The following is a 23707-nucleotide window of genomic DNA, read 5'->3' as shown; positions in this document are numbered from 1 at the left end:
GTAGCTGTACAGCGTCGGGTGGAAATGATGCAGTAAGCTTCCGTGGGCAAAGGTATAGCTCTGGAGTCTCCTGTAGTCAGTGCCTTCGTTTCTTGTTAGTTTTGGATGTGGTGGAGGCAACACTATCGGCTTAGACCCTGCGTCTAAGCCGATAGTGTTGTAGCAGTGCTTGGTAAGTTAACGGTATTGTTTCTATTTCCTCCTCTGATTTGGGTGGGTGGGACCTGTCTAGAATTTCGTGCGGGGAAGCCCGGTTGATGCTTGCGCGGGCTGCGGTGTGTGCCGCTTCATTCCCCTCGAGTCCCTCGTGTCCCGGAATCTACATGATGCAGGTGTAGTGGGGAGGAGTATCGCCACGTTTCAGTAAGTTGATCGCTTTGATGGAGATCCTGCCCTTCATGTAGTTGCATGCCGCTGTTTGAGAGTCGGTGAAGACCACTATGGCGTCCTCGCTTGTATGGGTGGCAAGTGCTATAGCGGCCTCCTCAGCTGTGTCCGTGCGTTTGGTGAGAATTGTTGCCAACGCCAGTGTCGTCCCCCTGTAGTCTGTGACGCCGATGGCGAAGGCGTTTCGGCCCGGATACTTGGCTGCGTCCACGTAGCGCGCCTGCGGGTCATTACGGTGCTTGTGTCTGATGGCGTTTACCCTGGCAAGCCGTCTGCCTTGATTGTGTTCTGGATGCATGTTCCGAGGGATCTGAAGAACTTGTAGACATTCTCGCACTTTCGATATGATCTTTTCCTTACGTTCGCCATTGTGCTCTAGATTGGTTACGTATCCTGTGTGTCGGAGGATTGCTCGGCCTGTGGTTGTGAGCTTGAGTCTCTCGATCTGGTTGATGAGGTGCGCTTCCGCGAGTTCTTCCCAGGAGTTGTGAACTCCCATGTGAAGCAATTGGTCAGTGGAGGTGGTTGTCGGTAGTCCTAGGGCGAGCTTCGTGGCCTTTCATATTAGAAGGTTTAGCTTTTATTTCTCGGCTATCTTCAGGTTGAGGTAAGGAGTTCCGTATGTAATGCGGCTGTAAAGGAGGGCTTGTGCCATTTGCAAAGTGTCGTGCTCTTTGAGGCCATTGCGGCGATTGGCGACCCGTCGTATCAGATGAGTAAGCTGTGCCACGGTGTTATGTAGCCTGGGGAGTGTGGCGGAGCTGGACCCGTCCTTGAGTATATGGACCCCGAGGACTCGAAGTGAGTCGACCTTCGGTATCGGGACTCCCTGAAGAAGGACTTGTGGGTCCGGTGCGTCATGGCTTGGGGGCCGGCCCCGGGTGCGTGCCCCGAGTACTAACAGCTCGGATTTATCTGGGGCACAGTGGAGGCCGCAGGTGTTGAGGTACCGCTCGATGATGTTGACCGCCTCTTGAAGACTCCTGTTGAAGACTCCTTGAAGGGCCTCCTGTTCGCCCGTGCTCGCACCTCTCGTCCACAGTGTGATATCATCTGCATATAGAGCATGGAATATCCCTGGGACGGTGTCTAGGAGGCGGGGAAGCTTTAAGAGGGCCACGTTGAAGAGGAGTGGCGAGGCTACGGAACCTTGTGGCGTGCCCCTGTTAGGTAGGTGAAATGTCTTGCTCCGGAGGTCGACAATCCCCACCGTGACTGTACGGTTGGTGAGGAAAGCGCGCATGTAGGCGTATGTTTTGGCACCGCAGCCGATATCTTCTAGGTTACGGAGAATGGCTTCATGGCTCACGTTATCAAAGGCGCCCTTTACGTCGAGCGCTAGAATGGAAGACTTGCTGTGTTTGCTCAAATGGTCAAGAATATCTTCCTTTAGCTGGAAGTGGACGCCCTGCGTGGAGAGCATCTGGCGGAAGCCGAACATGGTGTGCGGATAGCAATCGCTTTCCTCAAGATGTGTGGTGAGCCGCTCGTTGACCATGTGTTCAAATAGTTTCCCAGCGCAGGACGTAAGGGAGATGGAGCGGAGATTTGCGATGGAGATGGGTTTGTTTGGCTTGGGTACTGTGGTTACCTCCGAGTGTTTCCAGGCTGTTGGTAGCTCGCCCTTAATCCAGCAGTCGTTATAGTGCCGAAGGAGAGCCGTCAACGCCCGAGGAGGTAGCTTTCGAAAGTGCTTGTTGGTGACTCTGTCTTTGCCCAGGCTCGTATTGCGTGTTAGCCTAGCGAGGGCCGCCTACAACTCTGCCTGTGTGAAAGGCCGATCTAGCTCTTCGTTCGGCGCTCCTTGGTACTCCCTGGGTGTGGAAAGGTTGGTGACAGTGGTTTGCGGGTTAGCTGAGCCGTGTAGCTTCGTCTGAAGTTCTTGGAGTAGCTGATCCTCTGTGCAGCCATAGTTGTGGATTAGTCGGTGAATTGTATGTCTTTGTCGGGATTTGGTGTGGGTGTCGTCGACCAGGGACCGAAGTATATGCCAAGTCTTCTTTGTGCTGAGGGTCCCTTGAAGTTGGTTGCAGAAGGATCGCCAGTTCTGACTTGCTAGCTGTTCAGCATACTCCTGTGCCTGCATGCTTAACAGGGCGTTTCGGCGCTGGAGCTTGCGGTTGAGCTTTTGGCGTCACCATCGTTTGAGGAGCGATCGCCGAGCCTCCCATAAGTGCAGTAGGTGGTTATCGACCGCCGGATTGTCCTCGTCTAGTTGAATCGTCCTGGTGTGGCCGTCAGCCGCACCTATGATACCATTTACCAAGCTTCAACGTCTTCGATGTCCGAATCGTTGTCAAGCTCATTCCTATACACGTTCCAGTCAGTGAGTTGCGCCTTTCCTGTCTTGTGCACGCGGTGAGATTGTTCAACCTCGATTTGAATTATGTGGTGATCGCTCCCTAGCGTGTCCGGGAGTCGGGTCCACGTGGCCTTTCGCACGTCTCGAGTGAACGTGAGATCAGGATTGGTGTCCCTCGACACGCTGTTGCCCACTCAGGTGGGTTGGAGCAGGTCATTCCATAACGTAAAACCGTGCTGCTGTGTGGCGTCGTGGACCCGTGCCCCTTTCTTGGTGGCATTGGGGTACCCCCAGGCGGCGTGTGGGGCGTTGAAGTCCCCTACCACAACAAGCCGGTTGCCGTTAACGTGCTTGCGAAGGTCCCGGACGTAGTGGTCGTAGTCGTAGCTCCCACGGCGGGCTGTAGAGATTGGCCAGGTATAGGCTCTGTTGATTCTTGCGAGTCGGCAACACCTCCACTATGGTGTGTTCAATTTCAGTGTCTTCAATTTCGTGAGGCTGTGCGGTTAGTGTCTTCTTGACAAGAATTGCGGTGCGGGCAGTGTGTGCCATAGTTTTGTAGCCGGGGAGCTTTATTTTCTTGGTGTTGGTTTCCTGTAGTGCAATTATGTCAGGATTGTTTGCTTTGAAATATTCTTGCAGGTTGGCCGAGTGGGGTCTATAGGATCTGCAATTCCAGTGCCAAATGCAGAGGGTGGGAAGCGGCTCAGTATGTCTACGTTTGGGAGCCGCCATGTTGGTGGTTCTCCTCCACCTGGAGTAGGTGGTTTGGCGTTGTCGAGCTAGAATCCTCCGCGGATTCCCCTCGTACTGTCCTTCGTCCTTTGCGTTTGGTTCCTAACTGCTCTGCCAGATGTTCATGGGTCATGAAATTCTTGCGAAATTCATGAAGTTGTGTTGTTGTGCCATGAAGCCATTCAATTTGGTGTCGAGTGTGGTGACCGTACGGGTTAGTGGCTCTACCTTTTCCATGATTTTAGTTATCACTGTCTTGATGGTTCTGTCTGCTGATGCGAGAAGTTTTGTAGTGAGGGTTTCCTCGAAGACTTGAAGGCGTCGTTCAACAAGGTCGAGAATATTCGCTTCATGTGCTTGCAGCCGCTCGTCTACCCGCTTCATTATTCTGGTTTCTACATGTTTTAGTATGCTTTCTTCTACTCCCTTCGCTACTCTTTCCTTGAGTTCTGACATCTTGCACTCGGCTACCAGTTGTTGTTGTATCGTCCTCTGTAGATCCTGTACATTATGTTCGAGAGTCCGTATCGTCGCTGTCTCGCCTGAACTGCTCGGGTTCCGTGAGGAATTCGAGGCGCTGCTTCCGTTCGCCCTGGTGACGTAAGTGATTCGCCTAACGGAGTGAGACCGTGACCGAGAGCGGGATGTAGAGCCCGATCTTAGGATAGAGCGAGAGCGTCTCCGGCCAGGTCTTTGTCGAGGCGAGGGCCCCCGTGAGCTGTCTGAGGTGGTAACCAGCGCGGGGAAGTCTTCGGTGCTCGAGCTCCAGTGATTCTCTCGGGCGCGAGCGTTGTCAAGTTGCTGTCTTCTTACTTGGTAGGGAGGCGGGTTATTACGGAGTTTCTTCTTACATTCCTTGCCTGCCATTTCGTGGTCTCCGCCGCAAATTTTGCACTTCGGGTGACAATCATGTTCATCCGTGACCCCATCGCGCCCGCATGTGTAGCAGAAGTTGCCTCTCGGCTGAGGACAGATATCCTGTCGGTGTCCGATGGCGCCGCAGGTTCTGCAGTATTGGACACATTTTCGGTAGGGCTTGCATCTGTAGTCACTGCTCTGGTACGTTATGTAATAAGGGATGTGCTGTCCGTCGAAGGTGATGACTGCAGCTGTTGAAGATCCTAGCATGCGTGCGCTGAGAACCGTGTATCTTGAGTCCACTCGAAGGCCGGCAACAATCTCCGCGGGACTTGTACCCGGTTCAAGGCTGTATATCACTCCGCGGCACACATCGTCTGGGTGTCGAATGTGGGGATTTACTTGATAGACGGTTCCGCCGAGTTGTATGGTGCTGATATGCTGCAGTTTGGAAGCTTGTTCTGTACTTGCCATGAGAAAAAAATATTTTGCGTTGGTATATATGTACTCTTTATTTATGAATAACAACAATAAAAAAAGGAAATAAACTTATAAGAATTAAAAATTTGATGCATTTTTATACACATAGTTCAAGGCCTTGAAGATGTGCACACGAGAATATTTCACAAGACTGAAATGTTCCTGCTCTTACACTGATATCTAATATGTACATCCATAGCGTAATCGAACTGCGTAGGTGCGCGCACTGAAGAAAACTGTGTTGTTGTGTGCCCGTCAAAAAAGCGAAACGTGTGACAAACTTTCGCTAATCTTCATCTTATCGCCAACCAGAGGCAAGTAGTTTTCGCGAGTGTCAAAAAAAAAAAAAAGAAATAGCAGGGGAAACGCATGCACTGAATGAGCGAGAAAGACGCGGTCGCCCTTTGAGCAATTAGTAATGCAATAGCCATCAGTTTTGCAAGCGCAAGAAGCAGAAACCGCCCGCGAAAACAAAAACCCGAACCGCCACCCGCCCGCGTCTATATAGTACTGCCCGTGCCAATGCGTGGGCTGTACTACATAGACGTGTGGGAGCGAACTAGCACTAAAACAAACCATGCAATGAAAACCTAGGGAGCGAGGCGCGTGGAAAAAATTCCCTGTATTCCCACATAGTGGCAGCACATGGCAGAAAAGAAAAAGTTAGGAAATGGGCGCGCTTTTTAAACGTACAGACGGTGCCGTAAATATACGGCATTGACCATTTTCGGATTTGTTCGCGGCACCATATATTTACGTCATTGACCCTTAAAGGGTTAAGGGTTATTGACTGGATTCCAAGAGAAGGGAAGCGTAGCAGGGGGCGGCAGAAAGCTAGGTGGGCAGATGAGATTAATAAGTTTGCAGGGACAGCATGGCCACAAGTAGCACATGACCGGGGTAGTTGGAGAGGTATGGGAGAGGCCTTTGTCCTGCAGTGGGTGTAGCCAGGCTGATAATGATGATGTTGAAACACTTTTCTAGCTAATTATAGAATGACCTCAATAAAGTTGGCTTCATACTTTGTGCCGATCCCAGCATAGTGCGGGATGTAGAAGTGATAGGTAGGGTAAAGTGCAGTGATCATAGGTTAGTGAGGGCTAGGGTTCACCTCAATTTGAACAGAGAAAGAGTAAAATTGGTCATGAAAAAGCAGGTCAACTTAGAGGCAGTAAGGGTAACAGCAGACAAATTTAGGCTGCTACTTGCAAACAAATATGCAGCCTTAGAACAGAGAGCTGATGATGATGACATAGAGGTAATGAATGAAACCTTAACGAGGCTGGCTTCAGAAGCAGCAATTGAAGTAGGAGGCAAGGCACCAAGGCAACCAGTAGGCAAGCTCTCCCAAATAACAAAGGACCTAATAAAGAAACGATAAAGAATGAAAGTGTCCAACTCAAGAGTTCTTGGTGGGTGCGAGTCCGATCTCCTCGAGGATACGCCTGCCGGCCGGCGTGGTGGACAGCCGAGTTAGCTGGGCCTGTTCCTGAGCCTCGCCTATCTCCTCCATGGTGTTGTGTATGTCGAGTCGGAGCGTGACCCTTCGCACGAGGCAAAAAGCATTGTCGGTCTTCGCAATGATCTTGCGCAGCGCAGTGCCGTTGCCGCCACCCGATTTGATGAACATACCCAGGACTCTAATGGTGTCGATCCTGGGTATCGGGTCACCGCTCTGAGTGAACAGGTGAATGTCACTTTCCGAGACCGGTTTCCAGCCCTTGGGTCTGTCGCCTTCATGAGACACAGTATCTATTCCTCAATTATACACGCATCCATCCACGATCTCCTGTCACATTACGGGCACCGATATGCCTAAAAAGCATGCTGGTAGGTCTTTTTGGACATGATATCATCTTTCAGTGGCTGCCGGGACATTGTGGCATCGTATGTAATCACCTCGCCGATGCTGCTGCCCGACGTGCCCAGGATGGCGCACCGACACTCCTTATACCTTTATAGAGAGTAGACGCTGCAAGAGAGCTTTGCAGTCTCGCTCGTACCATCACATTAAGTTACTGGCATACACAACAGAACTCTAAGTGTCGTTTATACAGCCTCGACCCATCACTGAAACTTAAATTACCAGCGAACCTTTCATGACTTGACGCAACACTAATGTGTCAGCTGTGGGTAGGAGTAGCATTCACCAACTCCTACAGCTATCATATCGGAATGGCGGACTCACCAATGTGCGCTAAGTGCAAGTGTGAAGAGATCATCAGTCATCTTCTGTGCAACTGGTCTAGCTTTGATAAGCAACGTCAAACTCTCCAGTGTGCCTTGAGTAGGGTGGATGACAGGCTATTTACAGAAGCAAAGATCTTGGGAGCCTGGCCTCACAGTTCATTATCCCAGAAAGCAGTTCGAGCGCTTCACTATCTGAAGGCAACAGACTTGAGTGCCCGACTATAGACATCTTACACCTACCTTAGTGCATGTGAAAGTGCGGTATAGACTCATGTTTTCTCTCTCTTTCACTCCCCATTTCCCTTCCCACTAGTGGGGTAGCAAACTGGACTCAGTCGGGTTACCCTCCCTGCCTTTCCTTCTTCCCTCTTTCACTCTCTGGTAGACCTTTTCGAATGTGCGTGTGGCAATTGAAGCCTTTAATGGGAGTAAAAGACATGCATTCATTTTTACGGACGTTTTCGCAACCCTTACGGAGTCGGAAAAATCGGATGTTGACTGACACCATTCCAAACTGACGAAGAGGATGCTTCTAATGGTCCATGGGGCGAACGCGCGGTAGGAGGACGAGAACAGAAAGGACCTACGCATTGAGGAATGAACGGGAAAGCATGCCTGCCGCCGCTTTTTACAAGGAGCTTGAGCTCTAAAAACAAAGTGTTGGCTGACGCTGGAATGCAGGTGTTCCTCATCCAAACCGAAATAAACTCACTAAGGGTGGGAAAACGACGAAGTTTCCCTGCTAAGGTGGCTGCTCACCGCTCCTGTGAAAAATCTCGCCTTCCGCGTAAATACGTTCCATACATCAAGAGATTGGACCCCAAGACATCTGAGGACGCTCCGGACGCTCATGCGCAGTCTGGTTTTTTGACATTCAGCAAATGTCACTCCATCGGCCCTGCAGCTGAATTGTACACCGGGACTAGGCCTAGTGCCTCCGGTGACGCGCTGGCGGCGGTAGATTTGCCGGCACCGCTCGTCACGACGGCGTTACCGGCCGCACAACTGACACCTGAGCCTGGATCCCAGCTCCTGGTTCCTGCTTCAAGTCCTTCGGCTACCAGCCCACCTATCGCCTTCCCAAAATGCACATCAGACCGTGAGTGATCTGCCCTCAGGGCGGAGCTCGGCGATGGCTTCCCAGACACCAATCGGGAATGAGGCTCCAGTTGTTGTGCATGACGAACCGAGTACCCCTATGGACTTGTCTTCTGCGCTACCATCTGTGCCGTCGGCCCCCCGTGGCTCTCAGAAGCGTCCTTCGGCTCCGAGCAATCTGCACCAGATTCGTGTTCGGCCAACAGCGGCTCCCAAGGCAAGCGTTCCTGTCTAACGACTGACCACCCAGTTGTGTTGACACCGGGCTCGGTTTGCTATAAAGCAACCATTAAAGATTTGGCCCCCACAAGCCTCATGGAGATTCCAAGCAGGATTATTCAGGTGAACCTAGATGCTTGTCTTGGCACCACAGGCTTCCGCGGCTTCACGGCCAGGAAGAAGTCAAATAGCATCACTGTGTGGCTCCCGACATTGGCTGCTGTCAAGCGTTTGCAAACGCTTCAGCGTCTCTCAATAACAAGCGAAGTCACCGTGCCAGTCCAGGTGTACCTGGTAGAGGGCTTGGATTTACAGCGCTGTGTCGTTTACAATGTTGACGTTGGCGAGGACCAGACTGCTCCCCAGCGTGAGCTCTACTGTCCTACTCACCGTGTCATTCAAGCGCGTTACATGGGAAAGGGGCGCTCTTGCATCGTCACCTTGCAGGGCCCACCAACTCCCCCAGCCCGCCTGTACTACTATGGCTGCATTCTACGACCTCGGCCATATAAACCCAGTGTCGTCTATTGTTACAACTGTTTCCGACTGGGCCACATGCGCTGATCCTGTCCATTTACAGCGCCAGATGAAGCTGTACTAGCTGGCGCAGTGTCTTACCAATGTGGACTCTGCAAGACCGACGACCACGAGATCACTTCTCCAACTTGTCCCACAAAGCAAAAGGCCACTCAGAAGGTTTGTCGTGGGATTTATAAGCAATGGCCTCAGCATGCTGCAACACAACCAGTGCCGACATCTAACAGGATTGCGGCACTCCAGTGGGATGACGACGACTGGCCAGAGCTTTCCGAGCCTGACCCGCCTGCATCCCATTCCCAACAGACTTACAGTGACAAAGTTTGCAAAGACCGCCGTCGCCCGCTGGTTACACAGAAGCAGAGTGGGCCGGAACATCCGCGTGATGATATGGCAGCAGTTGACAATCAAATTGCCCGCCTTTTAGCGGAGGTATCCAAGGTCCGACAGCACCGTGAACTACTTGCGCGTCGGCGACGTGCTGGGGAATCACACCACTACAACTATCGATTCCGCTTCATCATCTTCTTTGTCACGCCCTGCTGTATCGGTCGCAGAGTCTACCAGGTCTTCAGCTCCGTTTCCGGATAACTCTACAACATCCCTATTGCGGTTCATGGTCAGCCAGTTCTTCAACCTGACATCTGTGATTTTACAATGCCTGGATTCGTAATCAAAAGGGTGGGCACAGGTGTTTGTGGCGTGCTTCAGTGGAACTGTAGAGGGCTCTCCAGGAAAGTGGGGGAGCTTAAATCCCGTCTACGTATGAACAAGCTGCAGGTGTGGGCCCTGTTACTACAGGAGACCAACGCCTTGCCTGCCATTCTGGGCTTCAGTGGATACATGTCTCCTTCGATGAGTGACCGTCGCATGCACACAGCTACCCCTCCAGGAAAGGCGGCAGTGTATGTTGATACACGCTATCCTCAGGTCTGCCTTTCTCTTGAAAACTGGTGTAACTCATATCAGGAGGTAGTGGGAGTAGCTGTCAAGTTACCCAAGGCAACTGTTGTGGTAGTGTCATACTACATAAGACCAGCCGGTGGCTCTTCTTCAAGAATTAATCTGGGCTGGTTAGTGAATGTCCGTCGCCAATACCCAGCGTGTCCTATTTTAGTTGGTGGTGATTTCAGTGCCCCTCACCCAGATTGGGGTACCCTACTTCTAGCCCTCGGGGTAGGCGTGTGCGGGACGCCTTCGTGGATGCGTTGTTTGTACTACTGAACCATCCCGATTCAGCAATGCGGGCTGTGCCTCAAGCTCGACGTACGACATACGCACCGGATCTTATGTGGTGGTCGGGTCCCGGCACTCTCACTTGGCACCTGGAGCCCGACTGCTGGGGTAGTGAACACCACCCTATCATCATCAGCCTTCACCCGTCGCAGGCCCGCCGATTGCGCCGCAAGTGTTCTGTGGTCAACTGGGACACCTTTCGTTCCATTCTCCAGGATGCCTTCGTGGACTCGTCACCACTACTTGTTGACCGCATACAAAGTGCACTCAATGAAGCTACAACCATCAGCTGGGTAGACGTCGATCGACCGGCACCGGATATCGGCCTGCTCAACGTGGGCTGCTCGCAGACAAGCTGAGCTGGCAGCATCCTGAGACCCACTTCTGCACAAGCACGTACAAGACTGAATTTCCTTACTGCTAAGGCCCGCAGGTATGAACGCGACCTCTCACGGAGGCACTGGCATACGTGGTGTGAGCGGTTTTCATCCAAGACATCGAATGCTTCTCTCTGGCGAACATTTCGTGCCATGGAACACGGTTGCTGCCGTCCAGACGCGGCAGCCACAGCCTGCTTCGCTGCTGGCTTGTCGCCGGATGATTTTGCCAGAGAAGCAGCCCAGAAGTTTTTCCCGCAGTACGACGTGTTGCCTCAAACAGCCAATGGTGTTTCCTTGGCAGGCATTCCGACACATATCGACAGGTTACCATCTACAGCAGACTCCGAGGGGATTGCAAGCTCTTTCACCATGCCTGAGTTGCTTGCAGCGATAGATGGTACCAGCCGCAAGACAGCACCCGGACCAGACTCTATTACTTACGAGGCCTACAAGAACCTGCATTCTGCTGTGCTGCCTCAACTCCTCGACACCATTAACAAGGTATGGCTAGATGGCGTTGTCCCTCCAGGCTGGAAATCAGCTATTGTGATCCCGATTCCGAAACCAAGCAAGCTGCCGATTGACCTTGGCAACTTCCGACCCGTTTCCCTAACGTCAACGTTGTGCAAGCTTGCTGAGAAAATGCTTGCCACACGACTGTCATAGTGGCTAGAGCACCATGGTTTCTACCACCCTGCTCAAATTGGCTTCCGTCCATCCATAGGTACTGAAGATGGGCTGGCTGTCTTGGCATCCTCGGTTTTATGGTCAATTCGTAGCCACAGTGTCCATACTGTCCTCGCTATGGACGTTGAAAAGACATATGATAATATTAGTCATGCTGCCATCTAGGCTTCAATTGACATGCTGCATTTTCTCCCTAGAGTACGGAATTTCGTCAAATCTCTCCTTGAAGACCGACATTTTGCGATTCGCCTCAGTGGTGATGCCATCGGCTCATTTGTTGCTCTTCGTGGCGTACCCCAGGGATCTGTATTGTCACCCACATTATTCAATATTGCTTTCATCCCGCTTGCATGGCGCTTACACGATGTACCCGACATAAAGTTCTTGTACGCTGATGACATCACGGTATGGAGCACTCATCACGACCTGCAGTCTCAAGCCGCTGCCCTTCAATCAGCTTTAGATATCACGGCGACTTGCGCTTCTTTGGTCGGCCTTAGGCTTTCAGTCAGCAAATCCGCTTACATGTCAGTCGCCAATCACTGGGGCCGGCATGAACTCTCTGCAAGACCCATTCGTCTTTATCTATCCGGAACCCCTCTTCAACAATGTTCAACTATAAAAATTCCGAGTCTGATGGTACACGAGTCGGGTACCGGAACTGCTTGGCTCTCCAGCGCTAAAAAGCAGGCAATTCAGACGTTGGGTCTGATTAGGCGCATTGCTCCTAAAACGGGCGGTGGCAGCTCATATGTTGCGCGACAATCGGTGAAGGCGGTAGTGCAACCACGCCTTGTTTATCAAGCCCAATTCCAGCATTTGATGAGGGCACAATGGGATCGCCTTGAGGCTGTTAATCGTGAGGCAATGAGGGTCATCACTTGCCTTCCCTGCATCACCCCGATCATGGCTCTCCAAGAAAATGCACAGCTCAACACACTAGATGAGCTGGTGCAGCAGCGACATGATGCTCGCAGGCTTAAGGCCAGCCTTACACACACAACGTGTGCTCTCAGGGGTTACGCTTTCTCGAACTCGCTTCTACCACCACTATCGCCAGTTCTTCCTCCCTGGAGTTTTGTACAGCTGAGTGATAACAAGCCAACTGATATACATCGCCCGACATCAGCTCACGCGGCGGTGGCGCTTCGTGACGGAATTATTGCTCAAGATGGCCACCTGCCGCTTGGCTCCATCGTCCTTTACGTTGATGCAAGCATTCAGGACTGTGAAACAACCACTGCAATTTATTGCCCATGTGCACCTGCCCTTAGTAAGACGACCCGGTTTCAAATCCAAGAACCTCCTTCCTCCTTTTGTGCTGAGCTCCTTGCTGTCCGAGAAGCGTTGTGCTCTGTGGCAGCCTTTCTCATGGTCCCCACGGCCCACATCGTCATCCGCACTGATGTCCTCCAGGCGACGCGGCTTCTGCGACGCGTCAGTCGCAGCCCTGACATATGCCAACAGATCCATCTTCTGGCGGCATGCATCCCGCAGCCAATATCTGTCGAGTGGATCCCATGCGACCTTCTAAGCTTCCAAAGCCGTGCGGATTCTGCGACCCGTCTAGCGACCTCTCCATCATCACTGCCTCAACTTTTTCATCTAGATGATGCCGCCCTCTTTTAACAAGAAAGTAGCACCTCCGGTGCCGCACACGTGCTCTCATACCTCCGTGTGCGGTAAACCTCCCCCGCGGTCTTACCCGTGCAGAGGAGGTTGCGCTTTGGAGAATCTGGGTTGGGGTCGCCCTCACTCCTGCCGTGACTAGGAAGTGGCTGCACTTTCGCCCGTTATATCCTCGTCCTGAGTGTCCACTCTGCAAGTTGCGAAATGCTGTAGCCGACATCCACCACCTGCTGTGGGTTTGCCCTGCACTGAAACCGACGAGGCTCCGGCACCTTGCAGCAGCAGGACTCTCGCCGCATAATCCGAGCGATTACACTGCTTGGACGCAGAAACCGCATTATCGATCCCTCTTGGACTTCACTAGGTCAGCAAATCTTTTTTAATTCATTTAATCATCCTTATTCACCCCCATCCCATACCCCTGTATGCCCTGAGGCATTTACCCTCGCACTAAAAAAAAAAGAAAACTCACTAAAGCAGTGAAATGCAACACTGAGCTGTTTTGTACGGGCTGAGAGTATGTCAGGAGAGTTGAGGTTGACACACCAGCTCTTGAGAATCTCATTTGTGATGAAGTTCAGGCCTCACACCAATGAGCTTGCTATAAATTGATAAAAGTAGCTCATATCACCTTCAGTCACGGCGTGCACGTTTGTAGACGCGACCAATTTTTGCCATTTATGTGCAGTGGTAGCAAGAAATAGAGCATGAACATTAAGCTTCTCGCAAATTGAACATTGTGTTGACCTAAATTACTTCCATTTTGCTTCTGAGTGATATGTATCACTACAGAGTATCGCTTTGGTGAAGGCACTACCATGTTTTACGTGACGCTTGATGTGGGGCATGTCGATAGCAACCTTGAAATATATATATATTCTTTTTGTTTCTTGAAATGTTTGAGGCTAATGAATAACTTGTGCATGTAATTTGAGTGGGGGATTTAATCCTTTTTATGAAGAAGCGTAGCATTACTTACTTCACAATATTCAAATATTTAGTTACTCTGTAATTGTAATGACTCATCATAAAATGCTCAAAGAGTCATTCTATCACCTTGATTTGCTTTCAGTGGAGTCTCAAGCACCACCTATGTTTCTCACATATGTATCGACAGTCGATCATAATTCATGACTGAAGTGGATATTCGAAAACATTTGTTTATGTATGCATCTCGTTTTTATTCATCTTTGAGAATGTTCCACTCGATTTGCAATGAGTTTTATCTTTTTTTTTTTTCAAAGTTATTTTATTCACTGTGCATTTTACTAACCCCTCGCTAGAGATTTTTTTTATATATAAAATAAATGATACTTCTTACTATTCAAACTGAATTAAGTCATTTCTTAGCATGCTTACTAGAGAGTGACAGCATCGGGTGGCATAGTGTCAGCCCGTCTTGACATAAAACAAAGTTCTGTGTCACTCAGGGAATTTCGCAAAGGAACTCGGGGAAAACCTGGAAAACTCAGGGTATTTGGAAATGTCAACTTTGTAGACACCCTGAACATAGTTTACACTGTCAGCATTGCACATTCACTGTCATGAGGGATATCTGCACCTTGAAGCAGCTTGACAATGCACACCACACATCAGGTTACACTGCACGCAAATGTAAAACACCGCCAGGGCCTCAGCCATTACAAAATTTGCAGTATGAGGGTAGTTAAATGAATAAAAAATTGGAACGTTGTTCCAATTTTTGATCTTGAAAATGCTTGTACACAGTGTCAGGGGCCTCATCAGGCTGCAATCTCTTACCTTCAAAGCCAGATATTGATGTTTCGCAAAAGAAAGTTACAAGGAGCTGAACCAAGGGTAAGGAGGATGGGGGCAGCAATTCAAGGCTTAATTCATGAACAGCACAGTTATGTATAAACACAAACAACAAGAGTGAGATGTCTAGGTAGAACTCTGATGCACCAGTGCTCTACAAGCGTGTTGATGCTATCCCAGCAGCAATTAATTTGATCTAGGCTTTAGTAAATGTTTCAAGCACCAGAAAATTGTGCGAGTAGCAAGTATGCTAAATGAGGTGTTAACTATTAGTAAGGCACATTTATTACATGTGAAAAAACATGTTGGAGAGAGTGTGTAATGAAGATAAGTGTAATAAATGAACATTGTGATGTGGCTGCCTTTTCTACCTGAGGTAAGAACATAATTTTAGTCGTGCACTAATAATAGCATTATTTAAACAGATGTACATATAATTGACTGATTAGCTTTCACGTCCCAAATGAGCTGTGATTGGGCTGTGATAAATAAAGCAGTCAGCTTCAGATTAAGTTTGACCATCTAGGCTCCCTAATTGTGCTTATAAATAAATATGGGTGTACGTGGATGTTCTTGCCTTTTGCCCACATTGCAATGTTACGAAAGTGGCTGTTCTGACAGAGTGACATAGCCGTGAGTCACCTTGGCAGGTAATATAATAATGTAGAAATGGCAGTGTAAAAACAAAAATTTTAATGTGTTCATTTGTCTCTTTTCTCGGCCCTCTCTGCGTGTTTATTACATAATATACCAAGTGGGTGACAGAATCACCGTTCTGTAATCTGCAGGCAAGCTTACTGATCACCCTTCACTATATAGACATTTTGAAAATGGAATCTGAAGGGTTTCTTGTTTTGACTGTCTAGTACTTATGTACAGTCTAGGTCCAGATTAAGGTAATCTCGCTAGATGTATTCGCTCTTGATGCTATGCAACCATTTAGTGCCTGCAGCCAGCAGCAGAGCCCAGCGGTTAAACCTTTGAAATTAGCAATAACTGCTCAAGTTATTTTCAGCATGGTGGATTTAGTTGCTGTTTTTGATGTGACACATGGCTTAATGCTTGCAAGACTGAAGTCAGTAATGTATTTGGTTGTTTTAGGCATCTGTAGGCCTGGCCTTGAAGGCTCACGGTTGGCTGCTGGTTATTTCTTGCTTGTGGCGGCTGATTTGCCAAAGACATGCTCATGAAGTTGTCTTTCATGGTTTGCAGGTTTTCCAAGCCTTGAACGTGGGAGTAGCAATATCAAGCTGAATGGTGATGTAAGCACAAATGTTGCAGACGAAATGAGTGTGCCAGTGGTAGAAGTAACTTCAACAAAAGTCACATCCCTTCAAGGAAACAGCTTCAAGAGAACAGGTTGTGGTATTGTCATGGCCCTTGAAGAGAATAGCTCTGAGGAAACGGAGTCTGATATTGACACAGCCCTTGAAGAAAACAACTCCAAGGAAACAGGTTCTGACATTGTCACAAGCCTTCTAAAAGACAGCTTTAGAACAAGTAGTTCTGATATTGCTGAAATGTCTGCTCAAAACATTTCCAAGGTAACATGTGCGCAGTTGATACAGTTAATAAGCACAACTGAACTGTCTTCTCAGAGTGGTTCTGCAGAGGCAATGCCACCATCAGTGAACACAGTGTTGCCATCTGCTGATAATGGTTCGAGAAAACCGCTTGCACCAACAATGCTTTGCACAGTTGAATCGTCCCCAGGAAGTGATTCCGAGGAAGCATGTGCACAGGTAATGCAGTCCTCTGTGAGAGTCGTCGAACTGTCACCAACGCAGGGTGCATGTCAAGTCAAGAAGAGTCTTCTGCAGCCCATGATGTACTCTCCACTGAAACTTGAAGAAATCCTCATGGGCCACAAGGTGCCTCCACGTGTCCAGCATATCCTTGAGTGGCCACCAGATCCTTCAATAGGTAAGGAACTGGCAGCCCGCATTAAGGAGGAGAAGGAGGCATTCAGCAAAGCATACGGTGTTGTTTTTGAACCTGGCAGGTCGCTGAAAATTGCCATTGCTGAGCGAGGATCTAAGCAGACTTGTGCATCCTCTTCAAGGGATGAAGGAATTCCTAGCCATGACGAGCATAAAGAGGCAGAGGGAACGAAACCTGTGGGTCAGTTTGTTACAGCAGATGATCAAAGCAATGTGAATGAAAAATGGGAGTTAAGTGGCGTTTCTTCACCTGTGGTAGATATCGAAAAGGTTGTCTCTAGCCACGAAAAGCAAGAACTGAAAACAGAGGAAGCCACCCATGTGCTGCACTCTGATATAAGTGCATACAAGAATACCAGCGAGGGACAGCAGGAAGCTAATGTGCAGGCTTTGGTGTCTAAAGATAACAGCAGAGAGCTGGTGGACACTGGAAAATCTGATAGTCTCTCCGTACAGCCACAGATGAGTAGCTTAGGTCTTAAAGAGAGCAAGCTGAAGGAAAGGCATGGTGCTGTTCAAGCAAATGCTACCAATGGTTCACTGAATATGGGTGCTGACAAATCAAGTAAAACAGCAGAAACCATGGAAAACAAGCGTCGAATTGTGTACAAGTCAAAGCACAAACCACCATCGTTGGATCCAGAGTTAGCAGTAAGGTTGAAAGGTAGAACACTTGAAAGTTGCCAGCCACAGCCAAGGTCACTGGACATCAGCAAAGAACTGAGAAAAACTGTTTTGAAGGATGCATCGAAAGAGAATGACAATGTAATCCATCGAAAACAAAAGCAGCTGAAGAGCACCAGTTTTGCTAGAGGCAGTGACAATGGGAACAGTTCAGTGCTCCACACTGGATGCATAAGAAGCAGTATGCCCAGCCAGCAGTGGACACTGCCTGCACATGCAGCCAGCACAAGTCCGACATACCTGCCGCCTCTGGCGTGGTGTCATACTTCTGCAGTGAGACGTAGTCATCTGCCCGACAGTTGCCAGCCCATCAGAACAAGGTTGTGTTACAGGTGTGTGCAAAAATGTGAGGCCATCAGGGCAACATGCTGCCGAGAACGTCACTCGCTCAGGACTGCCACAGCATCGTCCTCATTCCCTTCTACCTTACCACAGTTGCAAGTTCGTGGAGCTGCCATGGACTGGTCACGGAATTGGTTCATGTGGCATCAGTGGTACATTAGGAGAATGCTGCAAGCTAACGGCTATCATTGATAATGCAGACGTGTAATAGCTGTTCTCCTGCAGGAGCTGCTTGGTCACTTGCGGCTAAAGTGGAAGTACTAGTTGGCTTACAGAGACCTTGTAATTGTTAGTAGCATTGTGCATATGTGTTGTTATTAAAGGTACAGTGAAGAGTTTCACTTATTCACTTCAGGCTGGCATAGTAGTCTCATTCAATACTCTATTTGTATTTATTTCTTGAAGAAGGTTGGGGGGGGATGCTAGCAAATAAAATACAGGTGAAAGCTTCCCTTCCCCAATTTCATGGCCAAACCAGAGCACCAATATATTTTCAAGACATGGTTTTTAATGTGTTTTCACACATCCAGTGCATGCAGTATGCTTCCAATGGCACTATGCCCACATGCATGCTGTGAAACAGATTAGTGAAGATACTTATCGCAATAGGGTCGGCGGCGATATCCCTGAATGCAACATGTGATGGCCACGAAGGAGATTTGCTGGTGCCAGCAAAGGGAACTGAGTGCGTGCTGGAGTTTTCACATGGCATGTGTGGGCAAGTAATGCAGGGAAGCTGCTATGGCGGGCACCTACTGCTCTCGATTGTGCATGCTTTGTACCTTTTCTTGTTCATGTGGGATCTTGTGGTCAGAAAACGTGTCATGCGATCACAACTTGGCGATTTACTGAACGTTGCTGCTAATAGTGTTTCCCGGGAGCATATTAACCAGTTAAAAAGAAGTATAGCTGGATTGGGTAATTTTTTGTGTTCACAATTGCGAACATTGGTGCGGGAAATTGCGGGATCGTATCAATGAGGTTCTCCTGTAACATATAAGTAATCTGTGTCATACATGACTGGCAATGCTACGAAGGGTGAGAGGGTTCTCTCACAGCTTGCATTGGCTACCAAAATATATTGCTTCACGTATGAAAGATAGATACAAATATGTGTCATTCAATTCAATGTAACATTATCTCATAATTTAATTTCATACATTCTCTCATGCTTTAATTTCACAAAGTATGAGGTACTACTTATTACATTAAAGGTGTCGCAGACTTGAACCTACTTACCACTGAAGTGACACATTTCTACGACCAGCGGCTACACTAGCCAACACATAATACATTGCATAAGGGACGTGTGAAAAGTGCACAAATAATGTGTAAGCCTAACCCACAAGTTGTAGTCGTAATATATGTAGTACTAGTAGTAGTTATTCCATACGGAGAGCGTTGCATATCAAAGTCCAAGTACACTGTGAAACGTGAGGAGAAGGATGAGCACATTATGTGCATAGCTTCTGCAGCATTCGCTGATAGTATGAAATAGAGTATAGTGTGGTAACTCCAGTTTGGCATCCCCACGTCCTTTTTTGCTTCTGTATCTTTTCTGTCATATCAAGCCTCCATTCATGGTTCAATAAATTTAGGTATGGAACACCTACTATGGCTGTTTATCTTTAGCCACATATATATGTCTAAAGCAGATTAAGCATGGAAGCGACCTGTGAAATAAAAATGAGTAGCTTGTTCTCAGGTGAGTGAATCACACAGCCCAATTGAGTTGCTCATGAAAGAACCTAAGTTTTCTCGCATGGCCTCCTGTAAATCGAAAAATTCTAACACCTAATCAAGTGTGAGCTCTGTCAGATGTAGAATTTTACTTCGCGTACAACAACAAAAACCAATAGCCCTACAAGAAAACTACACAGCTAGCTGGCTTTCTGGCTGGTGCCGAGGGTAATCTGTAACGGAAACCTACACCTCAAGCAGTAGCATCCTTAGGGGCCCTTGCGGCATCGGCTCATAAGGCAACAGCCCCTGGCAGGCGAAATGCTTCGTGCTTATCACACCTAGCCGTTCTAGTCACCCTGCTTTAACATAAAGCGTGAACAACAATGGAGACAGAGGGAATTCTGGGTTGAGTCCTCTGGAAACATTTACTAGTTCTTTATATTTCCGGCCTTATCACACAATTTGTACTTGGTTGTCCCTATATATGTCCGTTAACAGCTCCACAAAATCGTCATCTGTGCCCTCGTGCTTGAGAATATCAGATAGTAGTTCCCTGTTTACATTGTAAGCTCCTTTAGTATCTAGAAATACTAATTAACCATAAATGTCTATTCTGAGCTGTTGATATCTCTATGCGCTGGGTTATAGTACAAAGATATTATTATTTAAGCTTTTGCCTGGTCTGAACCAATTCTGTAGTTCACCCACTATATCACTTTTCTCCACCCACTTCGACAGCTCTAATTTTAGGACTTGCATTTAGCTATTCTATATACATCACCAACATTACTGGCCTGTACAAGCTTGTCTTATCTTTATTCCCTTTGCCCTAATAACCGAGGTTCATTCAGCGTTCATGCCACCCAGTGGGAATTTTCAGTTTTAATAACTTTCTCAATGGTACTATAGTCAGCTGTGCCTTTCTCTATGGACCCAGCTGTTTGATTAGCTGTATAGGAATTACATCTAATCCTGCTGTCGGTGTTGTTGGGGACATTTTCTTCTGTATTTTTCTAGTAAAAAGTTTCTGTATTAAATTTTGAGCTCTCACACTTACTGGTGTAACCGTCTTCTTCCCTTAGAAAGTTTGGAAATTTTCAGTTGGTGCTGCTGTCCCCTTAGAGGGTTCCAGAATCTTTTTTCTGAATGTCCTGCACCCAACTCAAGAAAGCACTCAATGATGATGATGATGATTTAATGGCATCCCCTTTGAAATGGGCCAGGGACAAATAGTCATCAGCCTGCTTGATTTAATCAGGCATGTTATACATGTTTATACATCTATACATGCTATACATCTCCTTAAAAGAATAACTTTATTGAAATATACATTCTGTACATATCCTTAAAAGAAGATTAACTATAAAAGTTCCGGTGAGTTTTTTTTTTCAAGATCTACCTTGTACCACTAGAGACTGTAAGAGATTCGGTCGTATAAATCTCTTACCAGATTTTTTCCACCTATACTCTAAATTTCTCTTGCTTATCTAGACTGCTGACTGGCTGACGCATCCGTTAACTTTAAACCCAAGCGCTTCTGGAAGGTGTGCGTTACCTACTCAATGGGTGAATTCCTTTGCATTTCATTAGGACGTGCTGAGTGGTCTCCGGACTTTTGCTGCAGCATGCGCATGCTTCATCTAGTTTGAAATATTTGCTCCGGTGTGTTTTTGTCCTTTGGTAACCAGCTCGAGCTTCAAATTAAGGCACTGCCCTTTGTGTTATCATGCAGATTTTCCCTTCTAATTTCTTCTGATTGTGGGAATCTCCACGGTCCTTTTTGCATCCATTCTTTGCATCCGATTAACTGTCTCTGTTTCTCTCACTTTCTTTCTGATGACTCCTGGTTGTCTATGTACAGATACATTTACCGCATACTTGGTTGCTAACTTTCTTTACGTTTTCTGCCATTATGTGTCCGCGCCTTTCACGCACAGATACTTGCACATTTCAGCCACCCGTTTATTTTTATCCATGTTCCTGAGTCTTTCTCCCAAACTAATTTTTCGCTGCACTTCTCTTATTTCAAACCAGGCCCAACCCATGTCCCCTTGCAGTGTCTCGTCTGTGGTTTTGCTGTGAGCTCCGAAAGCCAGCTGGCCCACCAATCTTTGGTTAACTTCCAACCCTGACAATATATCCAATTTTAAGCACGGAATGGCATTTGTCATTAGTGTTGACACCGTTACTCCTTTCCAGATTCCGCACCACCACCTCATGCTTATTGTGGCCCCACAATGTTCTGTGTTTCATTATTTCAGCGTTCCACTTCCCCTTCATTTTCATATTCTCTTGGTGGGTGTTTCAGTAAGCTTTTCCTTCATTCTCTTGGTGGGTGTTTCAGTAAGCTTTTCCTTCGTTTATGTATATGCCTTGGGAATTGTAGTGCTTGACTATGGGTATGACTTGCTCTTGGATTGACACCACATTATTGCGTGTGTCTTTGTTGCAAGAATGCTCAAGAGATGGCGCCACCATCCCGCACGTGCTGGCCGCGCGCCCCTTCTGAAACCTCCAAACGCGCCACCGCCGGCGGAAACGTGTATGGAGAGACACCGTTGGGGCAGCCCTCCTCCTCTATGAACTCTGAGCAGACGACATATCAAGTTGCATAGAGTTGAAGTTGCGTCTGGCCCTCCCGCTCCTCTCCTGCTGGTCGGCCGCCGCCCCGTCTCAAGACACACCACTCTCTGTACCTCCATGTAACCACACCCATTCCTGTGTACTCCATGCTTAATAAACCCTAGTTAACCTCCGTTAACAAAAGTCCAGTGTTCTATCGTCCACTATACGAGACATAACGAAACAGTCTTCATTGAAGATCATAACCTAACGCCTAGATTTGTTGCTGCGTTGCTGCAGATATTTGCAAGTGTCTGTAAAACTTTTATTGTCTGCTAGTAGCACTATGTCGTCCGCATACATCAGTCCAGGGAACTTCTGTTGCATCTTTTGTCCATTATGCATGTAGGATAAATCAAACCCTAATTTGCTGTTTTCCAGTCGTCTTTCTATGCCCTTAACCTAACGTGTGAACAGTGGAGACAGAGGACATCCTTGCTTCAGCCCTTGGTGAATTCCCACCATTTCATTACCTTTTCGACCTTCCCATACAACTTGTACTCAGTTGTTTCTCTCTATATATATCCCTCAGCAGCTCCACGAAATCATCCTCTATGCCTTCATGCTTACGAATAACCCATAAGTTCCTCAAGAATGTGGCCGGCAGTGCCGCTTCTCGACAGAAGTCATTGCACTTCACTGACCATGGCATTCTGGAAGGTCATGCACTGGCACTCCACAGCGGTTCTCTAGAAGCGTGGTGCCTTCAGTCCAAGTGGCGCTCACGTGACGCCGGTGCACGGACTCGCGCCTGTCTGCTGTAGTTCGGGCGGCGTCCGGGCACCATGGAGGCAAGAAACAAAATAGGAGAGGCCCTGACGTCATGCTTTTGAAGCCATGTTGGTGTGCCTTCTGCCTATGCGCCTATCGCCTCACCGGAGCAGATAGGTGGGAGCTCTGAAATTGCATTGCTACGAGTCGCTAAAAGTGTGGGCTGCTGAAGCGCGTCAAAACAAAGCCTACGAAACTTCTGTAACAGTCTCAGGGAAGCAGATGCACTCCTGTGCTTTTCCGTGGCACATTGAAGAAGATGAAAATGCACGCCATAACTACTTCAGTATCTCTGTTGCTGGCTGACACACTCATAGACCCTAAACACAACTTCGAAACTTGCACACCCCGATCCAGTCAGCTTGCCTCGCACACAGAATGTGCTGCGAGAAAGACACGGGCCGAAAAATCTTATCTCCCTTTTCAGAGGCCGAGAGCAATGCGAGAGCTTTAGGAGCGCAGTTGCTATGGCAACGTTGACATTTGGGCGCCCAGTACCAGTGCTCTTTTGCGAAAAACAGCATGTGACTTTCGCCGCACTTTGACCAGCATAGGCTGGCCTGGGGAGGTATTCTGCAGGAATCCACCTAGTGGACTGTCCATTTCGGCCGCTGCTGATTGGCTGGGGCCGCTCATCTCGTCCCTCGTACAGTTGCATCCAATCAGCAGCGGCCAAATGTACAGTCCACTAGGTGGACTCCTGCAGAATACCTCCCCTGGACCTCTCCTACGCTTTGGCAGTGTCTCGTGCGACACGGGGCTCCCCAGACGACTCCACACAGAATCGACTCCTACAATGCACAGAAGTTCCGTCACTTTAATAAAGTAAACTAAAAACAGTCGAAACATATCAAATCTTACTGGGCATTGCATTGAACTTGCAATGATATGAAAGAAAGTTGTCTTTTACGCGTCAATTATTGTAGACATTTGGATTAAGGACATCGTCGCAAAATGTTTTCAACTATACTGTCATGCATTTCTTTATAATATTTAGCATTGAATATTACAAGAGAGCAAAATATATTAGCTATCAGTTGCCTGCAAAGAATAAAAGCAATTTTATTGAGCGTTTCTTGCGCCACATTCCTCTTGCATCACCCGAGAGTGCCACAAGCACACGTACGCTTCTCGCCCATTTCCTCCCTGGG

General features: G+C 48.2%; 1 protein-coding gene across 2 annotated transcripts in view; it reads left to right on the top strand.

Moving 5' to 3' along the window:
* The window catches only part of LOC142584708 (putative ATP-dependent RNA helicase DDX20), a 152023-nt gene extending 134188 nt beyond the window's left edge, over positions 1–17835 (top strand). The window contains exon 10 of one of the 2 annotated variants that reach the window (XM_075694915.1): positions 15727–17835. In XM_075694915.1, coding sequence (XP_075551030.1) covers positions 15727–17672 — 1946 coding nt within the window. In that variant the 3' untranslated portion in view covers positions 17673–17835. The remainder of the gene's footprint in view (positions 1–15726) is intronic. The other variant, XM_075694916.1, reaches the window with a different exon arrangement.
* Positions 17836–23707: the final 5872 nt, after the last annotated feature.

This window comes from Dermacentor variabilis, chromosome 6 (assembly GCF_050947875.1).
Source record: "Dermacentor variabilis isolate Ectoservices chromosome 6, ASM5094787v1, whole genome shotgun sequence".
Lineage (NCBI taxonomy): Eukaryota > Metazoa > Arthropoda > Arachnida > Ixodida > Ixodidae > Dermacentor > Dermacentor variabilis.
The sequence above is the reverse complement of the archived record's forward strand: the minus strand, read 5'-3'. Positions and strand labels throughout refer to the sequence as shown.